The following is a 19327-nucleotide window of genomic DNA, read 5'->3' on the forward strand; positions in this document are numbered from 1 at the left end:
ACCAAAAATCCAAAGCGGATGACTTACCAAATTGGCGACACTCCATCCCGTTAAATGACACACAATTTCACAGCGAGCCGTTTTCAAATGCAGAATAGTATTGAGGTCAAAAGACGGCAACATCATATTTCCTTCTTCCATGTATGTCATTGGTTGAAGACGTGAAATTTCAAAATGCGTATATGTCTACTCAAGCGCGCTTCATTGACAGAATAGTTTAGTGAGATATTTTATTATAAGGCAAAGTTTGGGGAAAAATATATACCTAAGAGATGAAAAAGGCAGCGGAGCGCAGGTTAAAAATAAAAAGGGAAAAAACGGGATGCGAGCGGGAAGAGTGATATTCAAAATCAAACGGAAACACGTATTACCTTTGTTCGACTGAAACCCTGACTTGGGGTTTTTTCTGCAACTTGATTCTCCAGCGGTTTATGCAAGTATGGCAAGCCGCCATGATAAGGATAAGGGCGTGAATGTGCAGGTTCTGCTACGATGCAGGTACTCTGTTTTATAATTTTGTGTGATTCTGTATTTATGTTATTCTCGCTGTTTTCTGATCTTTTTCTCTTTGCGTTGGCTGGTTTTTTAGGCCGTTTAGTGAAGAAGAAGTGAGAAGCAATGCGCCTCAGGTGGTTTCTTGTAATGAATGGCAGCGAGAAGTTACCGTCTGTCAAAATATCGCTAGCAAACAGATAGATCGGACATTTACCTTCGATAAGGTAATATCTCTTTCTTTTATCGTATATTAGTGGGAAAACACGCACATCTCTTTGATGGAAAGACAGATGTGGAGTTCATTCTATGAGCTTTGGCTGAGCTTAGAGGTATAAGGGGAAATGCTCGGTTATTTTGCCCGTATCGGTTCTCTAGTGTGATGTGGGTCTCCATATTAAACTTATACGGCGGAGCATTTTCTATTAATGCCATCAAACACTATCTTAAAACAACCAGTGTTTAAGTTATACGTTTTGGTTGTAAATCATTTTGGTAATTTTCAACTGCGCACGGCCTAAATGCCAATTGATTTCTACACAATAGAGGAACTCACAAAATATGTCAGGAAAGATCCAACAAAGGAACTCACCAGGGGAAAAACAACATTGAATGCTACCACCTAACAGTGAAGAATATCAGACTTTAGGTTTTTTTATAGGTTCATGTTAGCACTACCCTAACAAAATTGGTTGCAGTGGGACAGTTATAGATTTTGTTTGGAACTGTTGCTTACTTTTATGAATTGACATCGGTGGCTAGGTGCCCAGTCAATGCCTCCACCATGTTGGAATGATTGGTCTCTTGTTTCACTTACATTTTTAAATCCAGGGAGTGAATTATAGAATGATTATACCAACCTATATGATCTGCTATTTGTTGACATGATCTTTCTATAGCAATTTTATTTTTAGCAAGCAGATTGCAGTATACTATGAACATTGTCCTATCAATTGTAAATATATAGTGTTCCAGAAAGGCAAACCTGTAAGTAGAATATAAAAAAATAATTATCTTCTCTCGTTTGTTCTGTCTGAGTGATGACAGTTGGTGATGATACTTCCAACACCTGTGAATTTTTTTGAAAATTGGTTTATAATTCCAAATCTCTCAGTGAGATTGGGAAAGTTCATTCATGATTTTCATTTAATCTCAAAATATATGTACTATAGGAGCAACCGTTAAATCATGTGATATTAGTTTTTAACCTTTTATTGCATTGCAACTAACAACACCACTTGTGAAATGCAGGTATTTGGTCCATCTGCACAACAAAAAGATCTGTATGATCAAGCTGTGGTTCCGATAGTAAATGAAGTGTTAGAAGGTTTCAATTGTACCATCTTTGCTTATGGACAAACCGGTACAGGGAAAACTTACACTATGGAAGGTGAATGTAAGAAGACCAAGGTAAGTTTAATTGCAAGTCTACACAGATCATTATGAACGAGTTATATGATTGCATTTCCTTGACTAATTTATTGCAATCTTCAACACCAGTATGTATCTAAAGATTTTTTAAACTATTGTGTTGAATCTTTTTTATTCTAATTTAGTCTTTCTTGTTTTGTGTTTTTCATGTTTAAATCAAGTTTGAGCTAAACCCAAATTAGCATTTGTATTATTTGTATATGCGACAAACAAAATCTATCAATGGCAAAGGAGCTTTGATGCAACTTTGGGAAGGATTGCATATTATTATTTAGTATTGACTTTTTTAAATAGATGTATTATATATTGAATCAAATTTGAGCCAAACCCAAGTTAGCATTTGCAACATTTGCGAATGCAACAAATATAAAGATTTATGTATAATGAGCTTGATACAACTTTAGGATGAATTGATTTATTTGCTATCAAGCAGCCTTTTTTTACATAGTTGTGTATGAGACAAGTATGCTTGTCATTCTGCCTTGTACTTATTCTTTGGCATTAGTGTATGATCTTTATGAACATGTCTGATAAATTTTCTCAGTACAACATTTAAATCTGAAACCTGACAATATGGAGGAATCTTTTCCACCTTCAGGGTGGGCAGAGTGGAGGACTTCCTACAGATGCTGGCGTGATACCAAGGGCTGTTAAACAAATATTTGACACATTGGAAAGCCAAAATGCAGAATATAGTGTCAAGGTCACATTTTTAGAATTGTACAATGAGGAAATCACAGATTTGCTTGCACCTGAAGAATTGTCGAAGATTGCAACAGATGATAAACAAAGAAAGCCATTGGCATTGATGGAGGATGGGAAAGGCGGAGTTCTTGTGCGAGGCCTTGAGGAAGAAATTGTTACGAGTGCTAGTGAAATCTTTACCTTACTTGAACGAGGTTCTGCAAAGCGACGCACAGCAGAAACACTTCTTAATAAGCAGTCTAGGTAAAGTAATTTATCTGTTGTGTTTCTTGTCCTCTACATGTCAAATTACCCTTAGTTTTGAATTTTGGAATGTTCATTTTCTGGATGCAGTCGTTCACACTCATTATTTTCCATAACAATTCATATCAAAGAAGCTACACCAGAGGGTGAAGAGTTAATTAAATGTGGAAAGCTTAATCTTGTTGACCTTGCTGGTTCAGAAAATATATCCCGCTCAGGGGCTAGGGAGGTGAGGTGATTCAAAAGTACCAAACCTTTAGTGAGTAGAAAAGTTATATGATTTATTAATAGAGCTTTCTTTACATGCAAATGGTGCCCCTAGCCTCTTATTTGAGGAAAATTTTGTGGGCATCTGATATTCTTGAGTTACAAATGTAAAATTGAAATGCAATTGTCTGAATGAACTTGGATTACTAAATATAATTTAGATGCAGCTAAGGACTTATCTAAATGATAATTGCCTATAAATATTCTAATATGATCTGCAGGGTCGTGCAAGGGAGGCAGGAGAAATTAATAAAAGCTTGCTGACTCTGGGTCGTGTCATCACTGCCCTTGTGGAGCATCTGGGACATATTCCCTACAGGTACCTTTGTGCTAGTTTCTTTGGTATATTGAAGTTTGAGTTGAACTATTTATTGTGATAAGCGTTTTATACTGTGTTATCTTGTCTGACTCAGAAAATGTTTACAGGGATAGTAAGCTCACAAGATTGCTACGTGATTCGCTGGGAGGGAGAACAAAGACTTGTATTATAGCAACTGTTTCACCATCTGTTCACTGTCTTGAAGAGACATTAAGCACATTGGACTATGCTCACAGAGCAAAAAACATAAAGAATAAACCTGAGGTTTCTTTTCTGCCCTTTCTATTTTCTGCTATAGGTTCATTCTAATTGAGTATTTAACATTACTTGAAGGGATCTGTTTTGAAAGTAGATGACATGCATTGTCCGCATGATATATATCATATAACTTAAGATGGATATAGAACACTTATCTTTCTTGTGGTGCAACTGTTCTCAGCCTGTGCTGTACTATTAATGTCATTGGTTTCTACTGTTTATTTGGTGACTTCGGATAATATTGAGAAAAATTTAGTTGGCACCTCAATCTTTTAATCTTTGTATGTCTGTTTAAGAACAAAGCATTCATCCAGTATAAAATTAACTCGCTTTTAAAAAAAAAGACAATTATCTGCTTAGCACTACAATTCTTACAATAGGTTGAAATAGAAAGTCAGGTTGGTTGTTGGTTGCTGTTCTGGCTACTAAGTTCAACATCTGCTTCAGCATCAAATATCAGTTGGGCACTGATTGGTCTTGTCTTTTTCAGTTTTGGACCATTAAAATTTTATGCATTCATTTGAATATTTAACACAAAAACATTATAATATTAATTATTCAAAACATTATGCTTCACCTTGTGATCAGTGCTTATTTATGTTTGGAGGAAGGCACTTTTTGGTCGATTTATTTAAGCTGGCCGTGTAAGGAAAATGCTGAATGCCATTAATTGGAAGAACATTGTTTGGATGATTTGGTTTTGAGTTTTAGTGTTAAGATTCTGGAACTTTAGTAAAACACAGGGAAAATGGCTGATTTCAGTGTTTATCTAAATTCTCCCTCTTCTTTGTATTTATTTACCCTTATCATGATTTTTGGGAGATACATCTCTCTCTTGCCTACTATCTATCCTGTATAACTTGTGAAGATGTAAAGTCAATAATTGAAGTACAATCTGCCGTTGAATCAGAATGATTTTGTTTTAAGGTTTGGGCAGGTTGGCTGTTTTTTCAGTTCAATGCCCTTGTTTCTTATCCAGAAGACAAGTGCTTTCAGTGTAGTATAATTACACTACATTGTCTTGAACTTTGTCCCATGGAAGCCTTAATGAAAATATATTCCTCCATGTTTATATTAATATATCATATAACTCACTATTAAAGGGTCTGCATAATATTTAGCTGTAAAATTATAAGAGCTTGACCATTGGAAAGGTAAAGTAACTGAACTGGTTTAACATCCCTTGTAATTCTTTCTTAATGGTTGTTAGTAATCAGATGGAAAAATTAGGAATGCGTTAGTTAGATATCCCTAGGATCCTGTTATTGACACAAACCAAAACCAAAATCTTTAAATGAATGCCTGTTGTTCCGACTGTTATTGCATGGCTGTCACAAATGGAAGTAAGGATCCAATTTTCCCTGGAGAGCTATGCACAAACTACCTATTTTTTTTATTGTTATGCTAATATCAACTAGTTTGAAGCATTTGTAACCTGATTAAGACTTCAACTATAAATTGTCAAGCAGATTGGATATTAAATATGTTCGAGAAGTTCTTTGCGTAAGACTTGTGCAATGGTCATGTTATGTCACACCTAAGCCAATTTTTGGCTCAGATGGTTTCATGCAGTGTCTTTCACATGAACGAGATTCTATAACTATTAATGTGAACTTTCTAGATGGACCTAATTTATTAGAAAACATTTCTCCTGCTAAGGGTGAACTTTCTATGCAATCTTAGTCTCAAAAGCATAGTTCTGTAATGTTGTGACAGGGTAAGAATTAACCTGTCCAAAATATTGACTTCTTTATACATGCGGATCATCACTATAGCACTCGACATCACATGAATCTAAGAGAATAACCTTAACACCTATATTTTTTGATCTTTAGGCAAAAAATTGCATTTTTTTGAATAAAACTCAAGCAGTGATTTATTGCTGTATTACAGATATAAATCTGTAACCATTAAACTACACAGTAAAAGCTTATTTGGTTAATAGCAGTGCTACCCAGAAATGCGTTTCCACCTTTAAGGCACATGTTCCGGAAACATAAATGCTTTCGGGGATGGGGGGATGGCCAGAAATGTTTCCAAGCCGTCCCCGATCCTCAAAAATTTTTGGAAACCGTCCTGGAAACAAAAATGGTCAACATTTTTTTTGGGGACTGTTGACCGTCCCCGGGACGGCTAGCCGTTTCTGATGGTAGACACAATTAAAAAATATTCTTTTTTTATAAAATTTATTTTTAAAATTTTTTTAATGAAAATCGCTGATGTTAAAAATTTAAGGAATTCTGAATTAGGAAATCAATTAATTTTTTTTTAATGAAAATTGCTGATATTAGGAAAGCGATGAATTTTTTTATTTTTATTTATAATAAATTAATAATTAATATCAAAAGAATTTAAGAAAGCGATTAAATTTATTTTATTTTTACTTTTGATATCGTATGAAACATTGAAATATGATGTCATTGCCATATTTCATATGGTATTGATAATAGATATTATTATATCGATATCATATATTGATATCTTATGATATTGATATAATATGATATTGATATGTCATATTGATATAAGCCAATGACAAAGTTTTAAAAGAAAATAAAAACGGACGGAGCAGAAAATAAAAATGGACACAGCTTTCTCTCACGACATCGCTCAGCAAGGGAAGAGAAATAGTGAAATACAGAATACTGTGAACTGGTCAAGTGTGAAAGGGTTTTTCAGTTTGAGCAATGGAAAAGAAGACTGAAGTGGGTTTTTCAGTTATATAAATTTCATATTCCATATATATATATATAATAGCCGTCCCTTGTTCCGGGAAGAAAAAAGGTCTCGGAAACCCGTTTCCCCGTCCTGGAAACTCAGGGTTACATAGGTTAATAGCAGTTAATGAAGACACCAATATTTGACATTATCAGTTTGTATGGAGTAAACAGGAGGATCTTATTCCTCTAATTACTTCATCTCTTGAGTGTTCTCCTATTCTTTCCACTAGTCATTTTAGTAGTGCTGATGGGGGAGAGCATGCATCTTTTGATGCATATCAATTCTATGGCCTGCAAGAGAGCTCAAGATGTTGGATCAGTTTGTCAATTTGGTAACCTTGAGAGGTCAAATGAATAGTAAAATTGATAATAATGATGCAATATCATTTTTATGGACTGCAAAGGAGCTCATGTTGTTGGATTGGTTCATCAATTTGGTAAACTTGAGAACTGTCAAACGAAGAGTAAAATGTTTGTAAACTTTGTATCAATAGCTAAGGTGATGGTACTGTTTTCTCTTTGGCAAAGTGACAAACATGTTTTTGCAGTGTTCCACGGAAACACGTTTCCCCCCTGCCAGGCCCAAGTCTCCCCGTCCCCCAAACTTTTTCCCTTTGTCCCCGTCCCCAAAGCTCGCCCCCCTGTCCCCCCGTCTCCCTGTCCCCAACTGCCGTGGAACACTGTGTTTTTGATGATTAACTTGGTTAATATTCCCAATTCTGAGACTAAAAACTACTTTATAGTTTATGCTGTAGTTACCTTAGGTTTAAGGTTGAAATATATTAATTATAAGTGCTACACTTGTAAATTATGGAAAAAATTCTCTGTTCTTTGCATGGAAACCATTGTAGGGCTGAAGACAATTGGGGTTGTATGGGACTTTTTTTATATACATGAATGATGATGTAATTAAATTTATTGATTATGTCTCACTTTCTGGCTATAATATATTTTGCAATATACACATAGTTGTAGTATATCAATTAATTCTATATTTAGTTGCTTGACAAGGTATGGTTATTGGTTTATATAATATATTTATTTATTAATTTTATTTTACTCGTGCAGGTGAACCAAAAGATGATGAAATCTACTCTTATCAAGGATCTGTACTGCGAGATAGAAAGACTTAAAACAGGTATTTTTGAAGATTTGAAGGGAGAATACAGTTGTTGATTTTGAAATGATTGATCAAGTTATATTGGCACTAATATTTATTGAATATGATAGAATTATTATGGGATGTGGCATGCCATTTGCTTGTAAATTAATTGACTGGTTATTATGCTTATTTTGATGTGACCGAATTCTTAAAAAAAAGAGGTTTATGCTGCTCGTGAGAAATGTGGGGTCTATATTCCAAAAGAGCGGTACTACCAAGAAGAGACTGAGAAAAAGGTATGAAAATGATATAAACATTTGTTAATTACCTCATGGTTCAGCTAATTTATATTTTATTCTTTCTTTTCTGAAATCAAAACAAGTTACTTCTACTGCTGATTCAAACCAGGAAATTTCCCGGTATATTTAATATGTTATTATCCCATTGTCATATGACAAGGAGCTGCATCTGACAATTGAGTTTGTTTAAGGACTATTCTTTCTTGCTGGTTTTAAAATGATTTTTCAGAATTTTATTTTATACTGTGGTAGGCATATTTACTTTGCACTCATTTCCTCTGTAAACTGAAACTATCAATTCCAAGGATGGAAGAATAATTCACATGCGTTGGATTGAACTGGAATCACCTTATTCATAAACTTGAATGCCCTTCAATTGTGGGCGATTCACTTGTAGATTTTTTTGTTTGTGTTTATAAGTCTCAACAAAACATTTTGCAATTTTCAGAGCTGTTTGTTTGTGTAACTATAGTTTTTAGTAACTATGCTTTGCTCTACATTACTATCAACGATACTAAAGCAGGTTGAATTCAGGCCATGGCTGATAAGATTGAACAAATGGATTATACACTAGAAGAGAACAACAAGGTAAATATCCTGAAGGACCCATTACAAACACTGATTTTTTTTTTATCAAAATGAGACCTTTGAAGTTTAATAAAATCACTCTGTGATTTTAATTAACAGAGAATTGAAGATTTACAAGATCGGTATGAGAAAAAGCAGCATCTTTGTACGGAGTTGAGCTCCAAGCTTGAATTCACACAGGTGAGCCAAATATTGATTCTTATTTTTATGTTGCTATTTTGAAGGAACCAATATTGTTTAGCTAAACATTACCTGTATCTAAAATTGTGCAGAAAATTCTGGAGCAATCTAGGAAAACAATATCAGCTCTAAAGGAAGATTATAAACAGGCAAAATTTGCAATTAAAGAAAGAGAATACATAATATCCAACCATAGGAAAGCAGGTTTGTATGCATGTAATGTGATTAAGTAGATTTAGTTTAAAAGATATTCTTAGATGAAACTTACAATTGGGATGTTATATGAGCAGAAAACACTCTGACTGAGCAGGCCTGCACGCTTCGCTCCGATTTGGAGAGATCAGTTAAGGACATTGCAGGGTTATTTGCAAAAATAGGTATGATGGCCCAGGGCTTTTCAAAGATTCAAAATATTTAATGATATTGAAATACATAGATAGTTAGCGGGACGCTTTGTTTTGATTGAGCCTATTTATAGAATTGGAATTCAATAAAGGGAAACAAATTCTGAATTTTTAGCTTTGGTTTACCTTGTTATTGCTGCCTTTTGTTCTGATATTTCTTGGAAATATTTGTAAGAATCATAAAAAAGCAGACCACTTCGTCGGGGTGACCTCCAATAATCAGATAATAGCATATGAATTCACCAATAGATATGATGCTTTGCAAGAAACATCTCCACCTTTATTTATAAAATTAACTATGTAAGGACACACCCCTTCATAGTAATTAAGAGTATTTAAGGTACTAATTATAATTAATGTTAAGGTTAAGCATGCCACAAGTGCTCAACATATTATACTTAGGAATATATGATATTAGGGTCATATCATCAGCTATGATATTAGGGACCTAACACCTTTATATAGGTTTTTTTTTCTTTCTCACTTAATTCAAAAGTTATAATGTTTGGGAGGTTCGATCGTGTAGGTGGGGGAGGGAGTGGCATATGCTAAGGAGTTGAGCACAAGTTGAAGCAACTAAACAATTGAGAGTAGAACAACTGTGGATTTTTTTTGTGTAGATGAAGGTGAACAGATGTGAAATTTGATTGTTGGGAAAGCAATTGACAGGAATCAGATTATGACATCAGGGGATTCATATTTTTTAGAGACAGACTTCAACTTATAATATCAATAAAAATAATCTTAGGATTAACATCTATTTTATGTGATTCCATGTGAGACTGATTGGTGAACTTTTTAAAATGAATATTAAACGGCTAGAAATACTTGAGCTGTTGGAGAGAGATAAGGTCACCAAGAATATCTTTGTAATATATCTGAAAAGAGGAGATGAATTTTATGTTCTTCTCTATCTGGTGAAACTAAATGTTGTTGACACCCAGTTGCTGGAGAGTTTGCGTGTATTAGACAAATATGCTTTGGATGTGAAAACATTTGCAAAGGTAGAAATGAAGAGGTGACTGCATGTCTGATGTGTTTGTAACATATGTTGAGAGAAGCTGTGAGTTGAAGATTGATGTGGGCGATTCCTTGTCCTAGTGTGAGTGGAATGATAAGGTTTGTATTATTTATTAACTCAAAATAAATGTTAGATTTATTGTCGAGGCATTAAGCGCAGTCCCAAAAATGGCCACAATTTTGAAGTGAAGTGGGATCAGATATAAAGAATGAAAGAAAAATAATAGAAAAAGTAAAAATGAATGTGTGGGTGCTAGGGGATATAAAATAGGAAATAAATCACAACAATAATGAAGATTGGAGGTGGGGAGCTCAATAAATAAAGGTGTAAAGTTGGGGGAAGCATTGAGTTGGGATAAAAATAAAAAAGATATTGAATTTGGGGGCAGGTGAGTAGTTTGATTGGGTAATGACAAGGTTAATAACTGAATTTTGGAAGGACTATGATTAGCAAAACGTTAAGAGAATTGAAACTAGTTGGAGTTACATGGTGTTGTCTGTTGATGTGTTTTTTAGGCACATGCGAACACATAATAAAATGCCCAAAAGTATCTTATCCTCTCTTGATCAAAGTTACTCAAATGCTATGCTTCACGATCAAATAAGACAACACCAAGGTTTCTAATATGTTGGGTCACGACGTGTGGATAAGCTCAATGGTTTGATGTGATTATGTTGGAATCACAAGGGGACTTACGTTATACACGAATGCTTGAATTGCTGGAACTTAGATTCTAACTATTTGCTTGGAGAATAAAAAGGGCAAAAGGCATAGGGTTTAGGAAGACTACGCTACTCCTAAGAATGCAAGAGTCAATGAATAATTAGGTGAAATTCAACCAAGTTTTGTTTCGCCATCAATAAACAACTCCACAAAACTAGTGTGATCTCCTAAGGAAGGTAAAATTGATGTTCAAATCACTATCAACAACGAGGATACCATCAAGGTGATGCATATCAAAGTGTGAATAGCAATTGAAGATTCCAATTGACCACCCAAGGCAAACTTACAAATCAGCAAATTGCTAGTGGTATGGATAAATGAATTTCACCTCCTATCATTCATCTAATCAACATGAAAGCAAATGAATTGAGAACTAGAGACCATGCAACTTGTTGAAATGACACATTAATTCACCATAGCTTCAATGAAATCAATTGTCCTTTACAACAAGATTTTGGCAACAATCTTTGTCTTCTCCTAATCTAACTTCTATTATAATTGCTAACTAGCTATTATCTATTGATCAATTACTAACTATTCTACTACTAACTTTTACAAATGAAGAGCTTGAGCTTTATATAGAGAGCTCTTTGCAATTCAAAGGCTCAAATCGATTTGAGATCGATGGCCACGATTTTACAATAAAACCCCTAATTAGGGTTTGTTACAATAAACTTCCTTTTGGCCAATAAGATCATTACAATGAATTGGACACATGTCCATCTTGATTTCTAACCAATGAGAGAAAAGGATCTACTATTAACTTTTACAAATGAAGAGCTTGAGCTTTATATAGAGAGTTCATTACAATTCAAAGGCTCAAATCGATTTGAGATCGATGGCCAAGATTTTACAATAAAACCCTAATTAGGGTTTGTTACAATAAACTTCCTTTTGGCCAATAAGATCATTACAATGAATTGGACACATGTCCATCTTGATTTCTAACCAATGAGAGAATAGGTTAGGTACATAAAATAATATTTGATGAGGCGCCATGTGTCACTTGCTCCACTATGAGATGAATTAGGTTTATTGAACTTGGACTTGCTAATGTGGAAATAACTTGATTGGCTTGAATGCGAATAGGATGCCACATCAGCCTCTTTTGAAACTATCTTCATTCCTTGATCACGTTCACTCTTCTTTACTCTAACTTGGAAATTTTCCTCCTTTTGATGCTTTCCCAACTTCAACCTTTGAATCTTGAAGTACTTCCTTCCTTAACCTTCTTTGATCTTGAACTTCTTTGCCTTGAACTTGGAACTTGAACTCCTTGATCCTGAAATGTATAGCTTGATGTAGTTCATGATTTTGTTATCATCCTCATGTCACAAATTTACCTTATCCTTGATGTACTTGAATAGTAGGAAAAGTTGCAAAGGTGTAACTTGATATCTCTTTCATTGATTTCTTTGATCTTCTTTATTCCGATTGACTCCTCATGTTCTTGATAGATTCCATCTTGAAGTACTTAGACTTGTCAATTCTTTGTATTGCAATGTTGAAAATGTGGGGTGTAGGTGTCGCTTTCCTCCTAGTCTTGAAGTCTTGATTTTGCCTTGGAATGAACTCTTGACGTCACAACTTCTTCTTCACTCCTTTGGAATTCCTTCTTTGTGTTTCACTTCATGTTGTTGATTCTTTCATCCACATCCTTGAATAGCTGGATCATGTCCTTGTATTAGTGAATCCTTTCCACGCTTTTGAGGTGTTCCTTGTGAAGTTCTCTCAATGCATCAAACCTGAAGGACAAAAGATTTTGCATCAAAACATTAAGAAATTAATGACAATAATACTTATACTTCAGCAAATCACCCTTCCTAAAACCCCTACCAATCTGGAAATAACATTGAAAAATCAGAAAATGCAAATCTGGAAATGCTTCTTGATGTGTCATCTCGAAATCTGATTGAACTTTGGATAAGATTTGCTGGAAATTTGCTTTCAACTTTGGCTTTTAATGCTGGTAAATTTGACTGAATTCCAATTTCTACCCCCTGCTGGCTGCGAATTTGTGATCTGCATTTTGCATTTGTCATTGAAGGGTATTCTTTTTTCTACTTATACAACTTAGGGTTAAATGTCGCACCCCTTCATGTTCTTTGAAAGCTGACTTGGCATCTTAATGACTTAATTAATGAATTTGCCTTTATTCTCCTCCCTTTTAGAAGGCCGACTTGGTAAATAGGTAGAAGAAAGCGCTTAAGTTGGAATTGATTATCACATGCGATTCTAACCTCCAATCGTCTAGGTTGAGATTGGTTTCAATTTGTGCTTCAACTCTCATGCGTGGAAGTTCAAATTTTGTTTTATTTGTTCTAACCCTCACCGTTGCAACTTAGATGTCTTATTCTTGGGAGATGTCAATTTTTTATTCCTTGATTTTAGTGAATTCACCTTTCTTCTCTTTTGATACTTAAGTGTTTTTAACTTACATGTGTGGAGGTTCAAATTTCATGTTGGATATTTCAACCTTGATCTTTGGAGGTTTGATTTTCATCCTTAATCATTTCAACTTCCATCCTTGGAGGTTAGATTTTAATATTTTATAGTTTCAACTTCCATCCTTGGAGGTTTGATTTTGATCTTAACCTTGGAGATTCAACTTTGATTTTAATAATCTCAACTTCTATCCTTAGAGGTTTGATTTTGATCGATTTTAATTTGTGTTAGGATAACTGGTGGACAACTGAGAGGGGGGGGGGGTGAATCAGTTGTCAACAGATTATAAAATTTTAAGCACACAAAACCTTTTACCGGAATGTATAAACCAAATACCGGAATAGTAGATATAACAATTAAGCACAAACATAAATCACAGAACAATTGCCAACCATCCATAACACAGAACACCATGATTTGTTTTTGGAAACCTCGGTAAAGGGAAAAACCACGGTGGGAAGCTTACTCATAGTCAGATAATACTTCTACAATAAGTATGTGATTACAATAAGAGGGGTTTGCACATGTAGGAAGGCCAACAGTCTAGAGCGCATTGCTCATCACAAAAGGAGTCTCACTGACTACAAAAGAAATCCAGACTACAATCTGGAAAGATGAATGAACTGCAAGAATAACATCTCCTATGCTTGAGTACAGTTTCGGTTAAGCTCAATATCGGAGGTCTTAAACCTCTTACACAAACCCAATTCGATCACCTATGATCGACCAAAACCTTTGCATATGATTACAACTTTATTCGCACATAGATAATCCAATAATCCTTATCCCATGATTTACAAAGAGATCTTACATCATATTTATACCAACCCGGAACCTAAACAATTAGGTCAGCCACCTAAAAGATAATACAATAAATCTGCTAGATAATCCCGCAAACCAATGATAAACCAAGTCGGCCTAAGACCAAAACAACATAAATCAATCAATAAATCCAACCGGTAATGCATCGGGAGCATCAACCACCACGTTACATAAATCGGTCCATAACCTAACAGAATAACCACCGGACCTAAAATAGGTCGTCATAAGCCAAATGGAACAACACCGATCAACTAGAACATGAACATGATAACCATCAGCATCCTGATAACCTTCTAGAAGCCGCACCAACACCACTTATCGGATTCATCAAAAGATCTTCAATAAAGCTCTGCCGATAAAACCCTTACCGATAACCAAAAGGCTTACTAGAACATATGATAGCTTCCGGATCATCAAATCTTGAACCATCTGAATGTGATACACATCAAGAACACATGAATAACCAATCCAAATCAATCCCACAAGCCGAAACATATCCCCGGTATGCTCATCACAATCCAACCACACTATCGAAACTCGGTAGACAACAAAACAACTAGTTTTGACATCAATGCAACACATAATCAATTCCTCCAAATTGCCAACAATCCCCCCCTTTGGCATTGATGGCAAAACTAGACGTGAAAAACACCCAAGTGCCAAGAAATGCCAAACAAGTCTCCCCCAAAGGAAGACATCCAACAATCTCCCCAAAATGATATGACTATGAAGTTCTGAACCAACATATCAAACTCCCCTTGTGAATGACATCCCTGTTAAGCTCTGTTTTTCACATAAATATCTCTCCTCCTTTGACATCAATGCCAAGAATCTGACATAAACATCAAAGAAAAATCATAAATCCTTTGAACAATACAGTCGACTACTCCCCCTGAGTAGTAGCACCAACACATCAATCTGGAATGAATGATAGTTCTGATAATGCATGCCAGACTGATGCCAACCAACATCACTCAAGTCTCTACCAGAGGGGCAGAAACTCCCAATCTGTCTCTGAAGTACTCAAATGATTCCTTAGGCAAAGGTTTAGTGAAGATATTTGCAATTTGCTCTTTAGGGTTCACATTAACCAGTCAGACTTCATTTGCTTCCACCTTCTCCTTCAAAAAATTATACTTGATAGAAATGTGCTTTGTCTTAGAATGAAATACCGAATTCTTTGATATGTCAATAGCAACAGAGTTATCACAGTGAATAACGACCGGTTCATTACAATCTACCCTTATATCCTTCAACATTTGCTTCATCCATAGAACTTGTGTACAGTTAGTAGCAGTAGCAACATACTCAACTTCAACAATAGATAAAGAAGTACATGACTGTTTCTTGTTGATCCATGAAACAAGTTTCTTTCCAAGAAAGAAAGCTTCATCGGATGTGCATTCACCACCCTGATCTGACCTTTAAGCATTTAATCTTGAACCCTGTCTCTGTCTCAACTTTAGCTTTAAAGATCTTAAACTTTTCAAAAGCTTCAGATTTCTCCCTTAGAAAAGTAACCCACATCATCCTAGAATAGTCATCAATGATTAGCATGAAATATCTATCACCTTGAAAACTTTTTATTTTAGCAAGACCACAAAAGATTAGTATGAATAAGATCAAGAACATCATTAGATTTGTCTTGTATACTCTTAAAAGAAGTTTTGACTTGCTTTCCCATTTAACATTCCTTACATACTGGATTATAGGGCTTCACAATCTTAGGTATATCTCTAACAAGCTTAGTTGAATTGATCTTTACAATGCAATCAAAATTCACACGACACAACCTCTTATGCCATAAACAACTCTCATCAACTTGTGCAATCAAACATGTCATCTCTCTGGAGTTCAAATGAAAGATGTTAACTTTAGTTTGAGTACCGGTTGCAATCTCCAATCCAAATCTGTTGATGATTTTACATTTTCCATCCTTGAACTGTAATTGAAATCCCTTATCCACCAACTGCCCTACACTCAAAATTATGCCTTAAACCTTCAACATAATAAACATTATCAGTGTTATGCTTACCATCCAATGATATAGTTCCTCTTCCTCTGATCATGCATGCTTTGTCATCTCCAAATCTAACCAAACCACCATCAAATTCTTGCAAAGATAGAAACTTCCTTTTATCTCCAGTCATATGATATGAACATCCACTGTCTATCACCCTTCATGCTTATCTTCAATTTTAGCAGCAAGGGCCTTTTCTTCATTTTGAATAACAGGTGCCAGAGCATATTCCCTGATAGCCAAAAATACCCATTCCTTTCCACTGTCGGATCCACTAGCTGAATCTTGTGTTGGTTCATCATCAGAATCAGTCACACCTTCCTCATCCGCATAGTAACATGATTTGTATTTGTTCCTCCTGTACTTATGCTTGTTCTGATAATCATGGTTAGGCCTAAAAGATCTTCTAGCTTTCTCCTCAAATCTTGAATTCCTCTCAGGACATCTAGATGCAAAATGACCTATCTTATTACATGCAAAACATTTAAAAGGTGATTTTCCTTCATACTTACTTCTTGCCAGACCTTTAGGTACTCTTCTAGCAAATAGGGTTTCAAGTTGCTCAAACTCATCATCTTCTTTCTTCATTTCCTCTAGTTCCTTCGCATATAAAGCTTTCTATTCACTTTTGCCGGTTGATGATGCAGATGTATGAAAAACAGATTCAGTCTTTGTAGCTCCTTAAGGACGAAATTCTTCAAGCTCAAAAGTAGATAACTTTCCAACCAAAGTATCCTTGTTGATAGAGGTGTTAGACATTGTTCTCATCTCATTAATTGCAGTAGTCTTCATCTTGTAAGTCGATGGCATAGCTCTCAATACTTTAGAAACAATCTCATCTTCGCTTAGAGATCCACCACAACACCGAATTCCCATAACAATTTCATTAACTCTTTCCATAAAAGCAGTAATCCTTTCATCTTCTTCCATCTTTAGGTTTTCATACCTCACCTGGTAACCATCAAGTTTAGCAATTTTAACAGTAGGGTCATCTTCATTCAGAGTTTCCAACTTATCCCATATAGCCTTTGTAGATGATTGGTCAGTTAATCCCATTATTTGCTGATTAGGAAGTGCACTCAAAAGGGCTTCTCTAGCTCTACATTCATTTTCAATGTTCTTATCCAAGTCTGCCGGAGGAGGATTGCCAGATGCCAGATCATAAGGAGTATAGCCTTTCTCAGTGATCTCCCAAATCTCTTTCCCAATACATCTCAAATGAGTCTCCATCCGAATCTTCCATACTTTGTAATTTGTTGAATCAAGCTTAGGGGTGTCTCTTGGGACAACAGTGCAAATGAACTATTAGTTGCCATAGGATCTTCCTCAAGTGGTTAAGCTTTTGCAGAGAGGACCATGCTCTGATACCAATTGTTAGGATAATCGATGGACAACTAAGAGGGGGGGGGGGGGGTGAATTAGTTGTCAACAGATTATAAAACTTTAAGCACACAAAACCTTTTATCAGAATAGTAGATATAACAATTAAGCACAAACATAAATCACAAAACAATTACCAACCATCTATAACATAGAACACCATGATTTGTTCATGGAAAACCTGGTAAAGGGAAAAACCACGATGGGAAGCCTACCCACAATCAGATAATACTTCTGCAGTATGTCATTACAATAAGAGGTGCTTGCACATGTAGGTAGGCCAATAGCCTAGAGCGCATTGCTCATCACAAAATGAGCCTCATTGACTACAAAAGAAATCCAGACTACAATCCGGAAAGATGAATGAATTGCAAGAATAGCATCTCCTATGCTTGAGTACAGTTCTGGTTAAGCTCAATATTGGAGGTCTTAAACCTTTTACAGTTCTGGACACTTTGTAACATAGAACTCTTGCTGAAGCAGATAATATGCTTCCAAAATGGAGAATGAGGCTACAAATCACCACTACACCAGGGAGCAAGAACATCACCACAATTGTCACTAGACTTACTAAGCAAACACTCATCAAGGTCACTTTCTTCTTTGAAAGTTGATCCCATTGTATAGATGCAGCCTATATGATATGAATTCACACATGATCTTCACTTAGATCTGAACTGAGCCGAATCTGTGATTGAATTGTATGGATATCCACCACTCTTCCTTGGTAAAATTTGCAATTCTGAGTTCTTCACTCTCCCTGTATTGAATGTGAAACTTGAATTCTTGATTGATCTCCTTTGTTCCATGCTCCATGCATCCGTGCTCCCCTTAAACCTGGAAAACAAACATATTTTGATCAAGATACTAGAAAGAGAACAATGTTTTCTCAAATCTGGAAATAAATTTCAAATCTGATTTCCCTTATTTGACCTCTGATCCTCATCACACTTGCCCTGATTTTACATCTTTGTATTGTCATTTACTTCTGCTTTGATTAGGCAGGATTTTGCCTTTGCTTAGGCCTGCAACACTAGCTTCAATGTCTAATAGGAACCCTTTTATGTCTGATTTTACCTTATTTAAATTTAAATCTTTGTGTTTTATTCATGTGACATATCTTTTACTTCCAAGGCCAGCTTTCTATCTCTTTAGAGCCACACCTTGCCTTATGTTTGATTGTGGCATGTGCTGGGGATATTAGGGGTCAAAATAAATGATTAGGTGGATGCTTCTTTTAAAATAATTAAATAAATAATATGCCTTAAATTTTTTTTACCTTCTTTCCAAAATTAAGTTTTGGTGGGCCCAAGCAATGATGTGGCAAAGGCATGTGAAGACTTTTAAAATTTCATCTCAGATTTTGTGGGGCCCAGTAGGAGAGTTCTTAAAAAACTTATTTAATTCTCCATTTTGAGTTTAAAGTGGGGCCCAAGCATGTTACGTGGTAGGAGGGATGGAGAGCCAAAGGTAAAGAGTTTGAAAGGGGGAGGAAGGCGGTAGAAAGGGAGTGGGATGTGAGGTGATGTCGTGGGGGTAGGGATAGTAAGTTAGAGAGGGGTGTGGGTAATGTAGAAGATGGGGTAGGATAGAAGGTAAGCTTAGGGGAACTGGGGGGTAAAGGGTAAGGTAGTGTTGTGATGTTTTCACACATCGCCCCATTACAAATGGGGACCCCTACTTTTTTGCTTTTTAGGGTTTGTTTTCTAGGTCTTTTAGGGTTTTGTCCGTTAGCCTTTGCATTTTGAGTGTCGCCAAGGGGATCACATGGATAGTAGGTCCTGCTTGTTTGAAAGTCCTGATCCCGAAATTTTGGCTAAGTCTGAAAGTCCTGATCCTGAAATTTTGGCTAAGTCTGAAAGTCCTGATCTTGAAATTTTGGCTAAGTCTGAAAGTCTTGATCCTGAA

At 35.6% G+C, this 19327-nt stretch overlaps 1 protein-coding gene across 1 annotated transcript in view; it reads left to right on the forward strand.

Annotated features, from left to right (window-relative positions):
- The first annotated feature begins 219 nt into the window (after window positions 1-219).
- LOC131041411 (kinesin-like protein KIN-5C) overlaps window positions 220-19327 on the forward strand; it is a 37985-nt gene continuing 18877 nt past the window's right edge. Inside the window, exons 1-13 of the mRNA XM_057974484.2 lie at window positions 220-498; window positions 590-719; window positions 1744-1902; window positions 2522-2871; window positions 2962-3100; window positions 3360-3457; window positions 3565-3721; window positions 7504-7573; window positions 7757-7833; window positions 8371-8424; window positions 8524-8604; window positions 8697-8808; window positions 8895-8981. Of these exons, the coding sequence (XP_057830467.2) occupies window positions 440-498; window positions 590-719; window positions 1744-1902; window positions 2522-2871; window positions 2962-3100; window positions 3360-3457; window positions 3565-3721; window positions 7504-7573; window positions 7757-7833; window positions 8371-8424; window positions 8524-8604; window positions 8697-8808; window positions 8895-8981 (1573 nt within the window). The 5' untranslated portion in view covers window positions 220-439. The remainder of the gene's footprint in view (window positions 499-589; window positions 720-1743; window positions 1903-2521; window positions 2872-2961; window positions 3101-3359; window positions 3458-3564; window positions 3722-7503; window positions 7574-7756; window positions 7834-8370; window positions 8425-8523; window positions 8605-8696; window positions 8809-8894; window positions 8982-19327) is intronic.

Source organism: Cryptomeria japonica, chromosome 11 (assembly GCF_030272615.1).
Source record: "Cryptomeria japonica chromosome 11, Sugi_1.0, whole genome shotgun sequence".
NCBI classification, from domain to species: domain Eukaryota; kingdom Viridiplantae; phylum Streptophyta; class Pinopsida; order Cupressales; family Cupressaceae; genus Cryptomeria; species Cryptomeria japonica.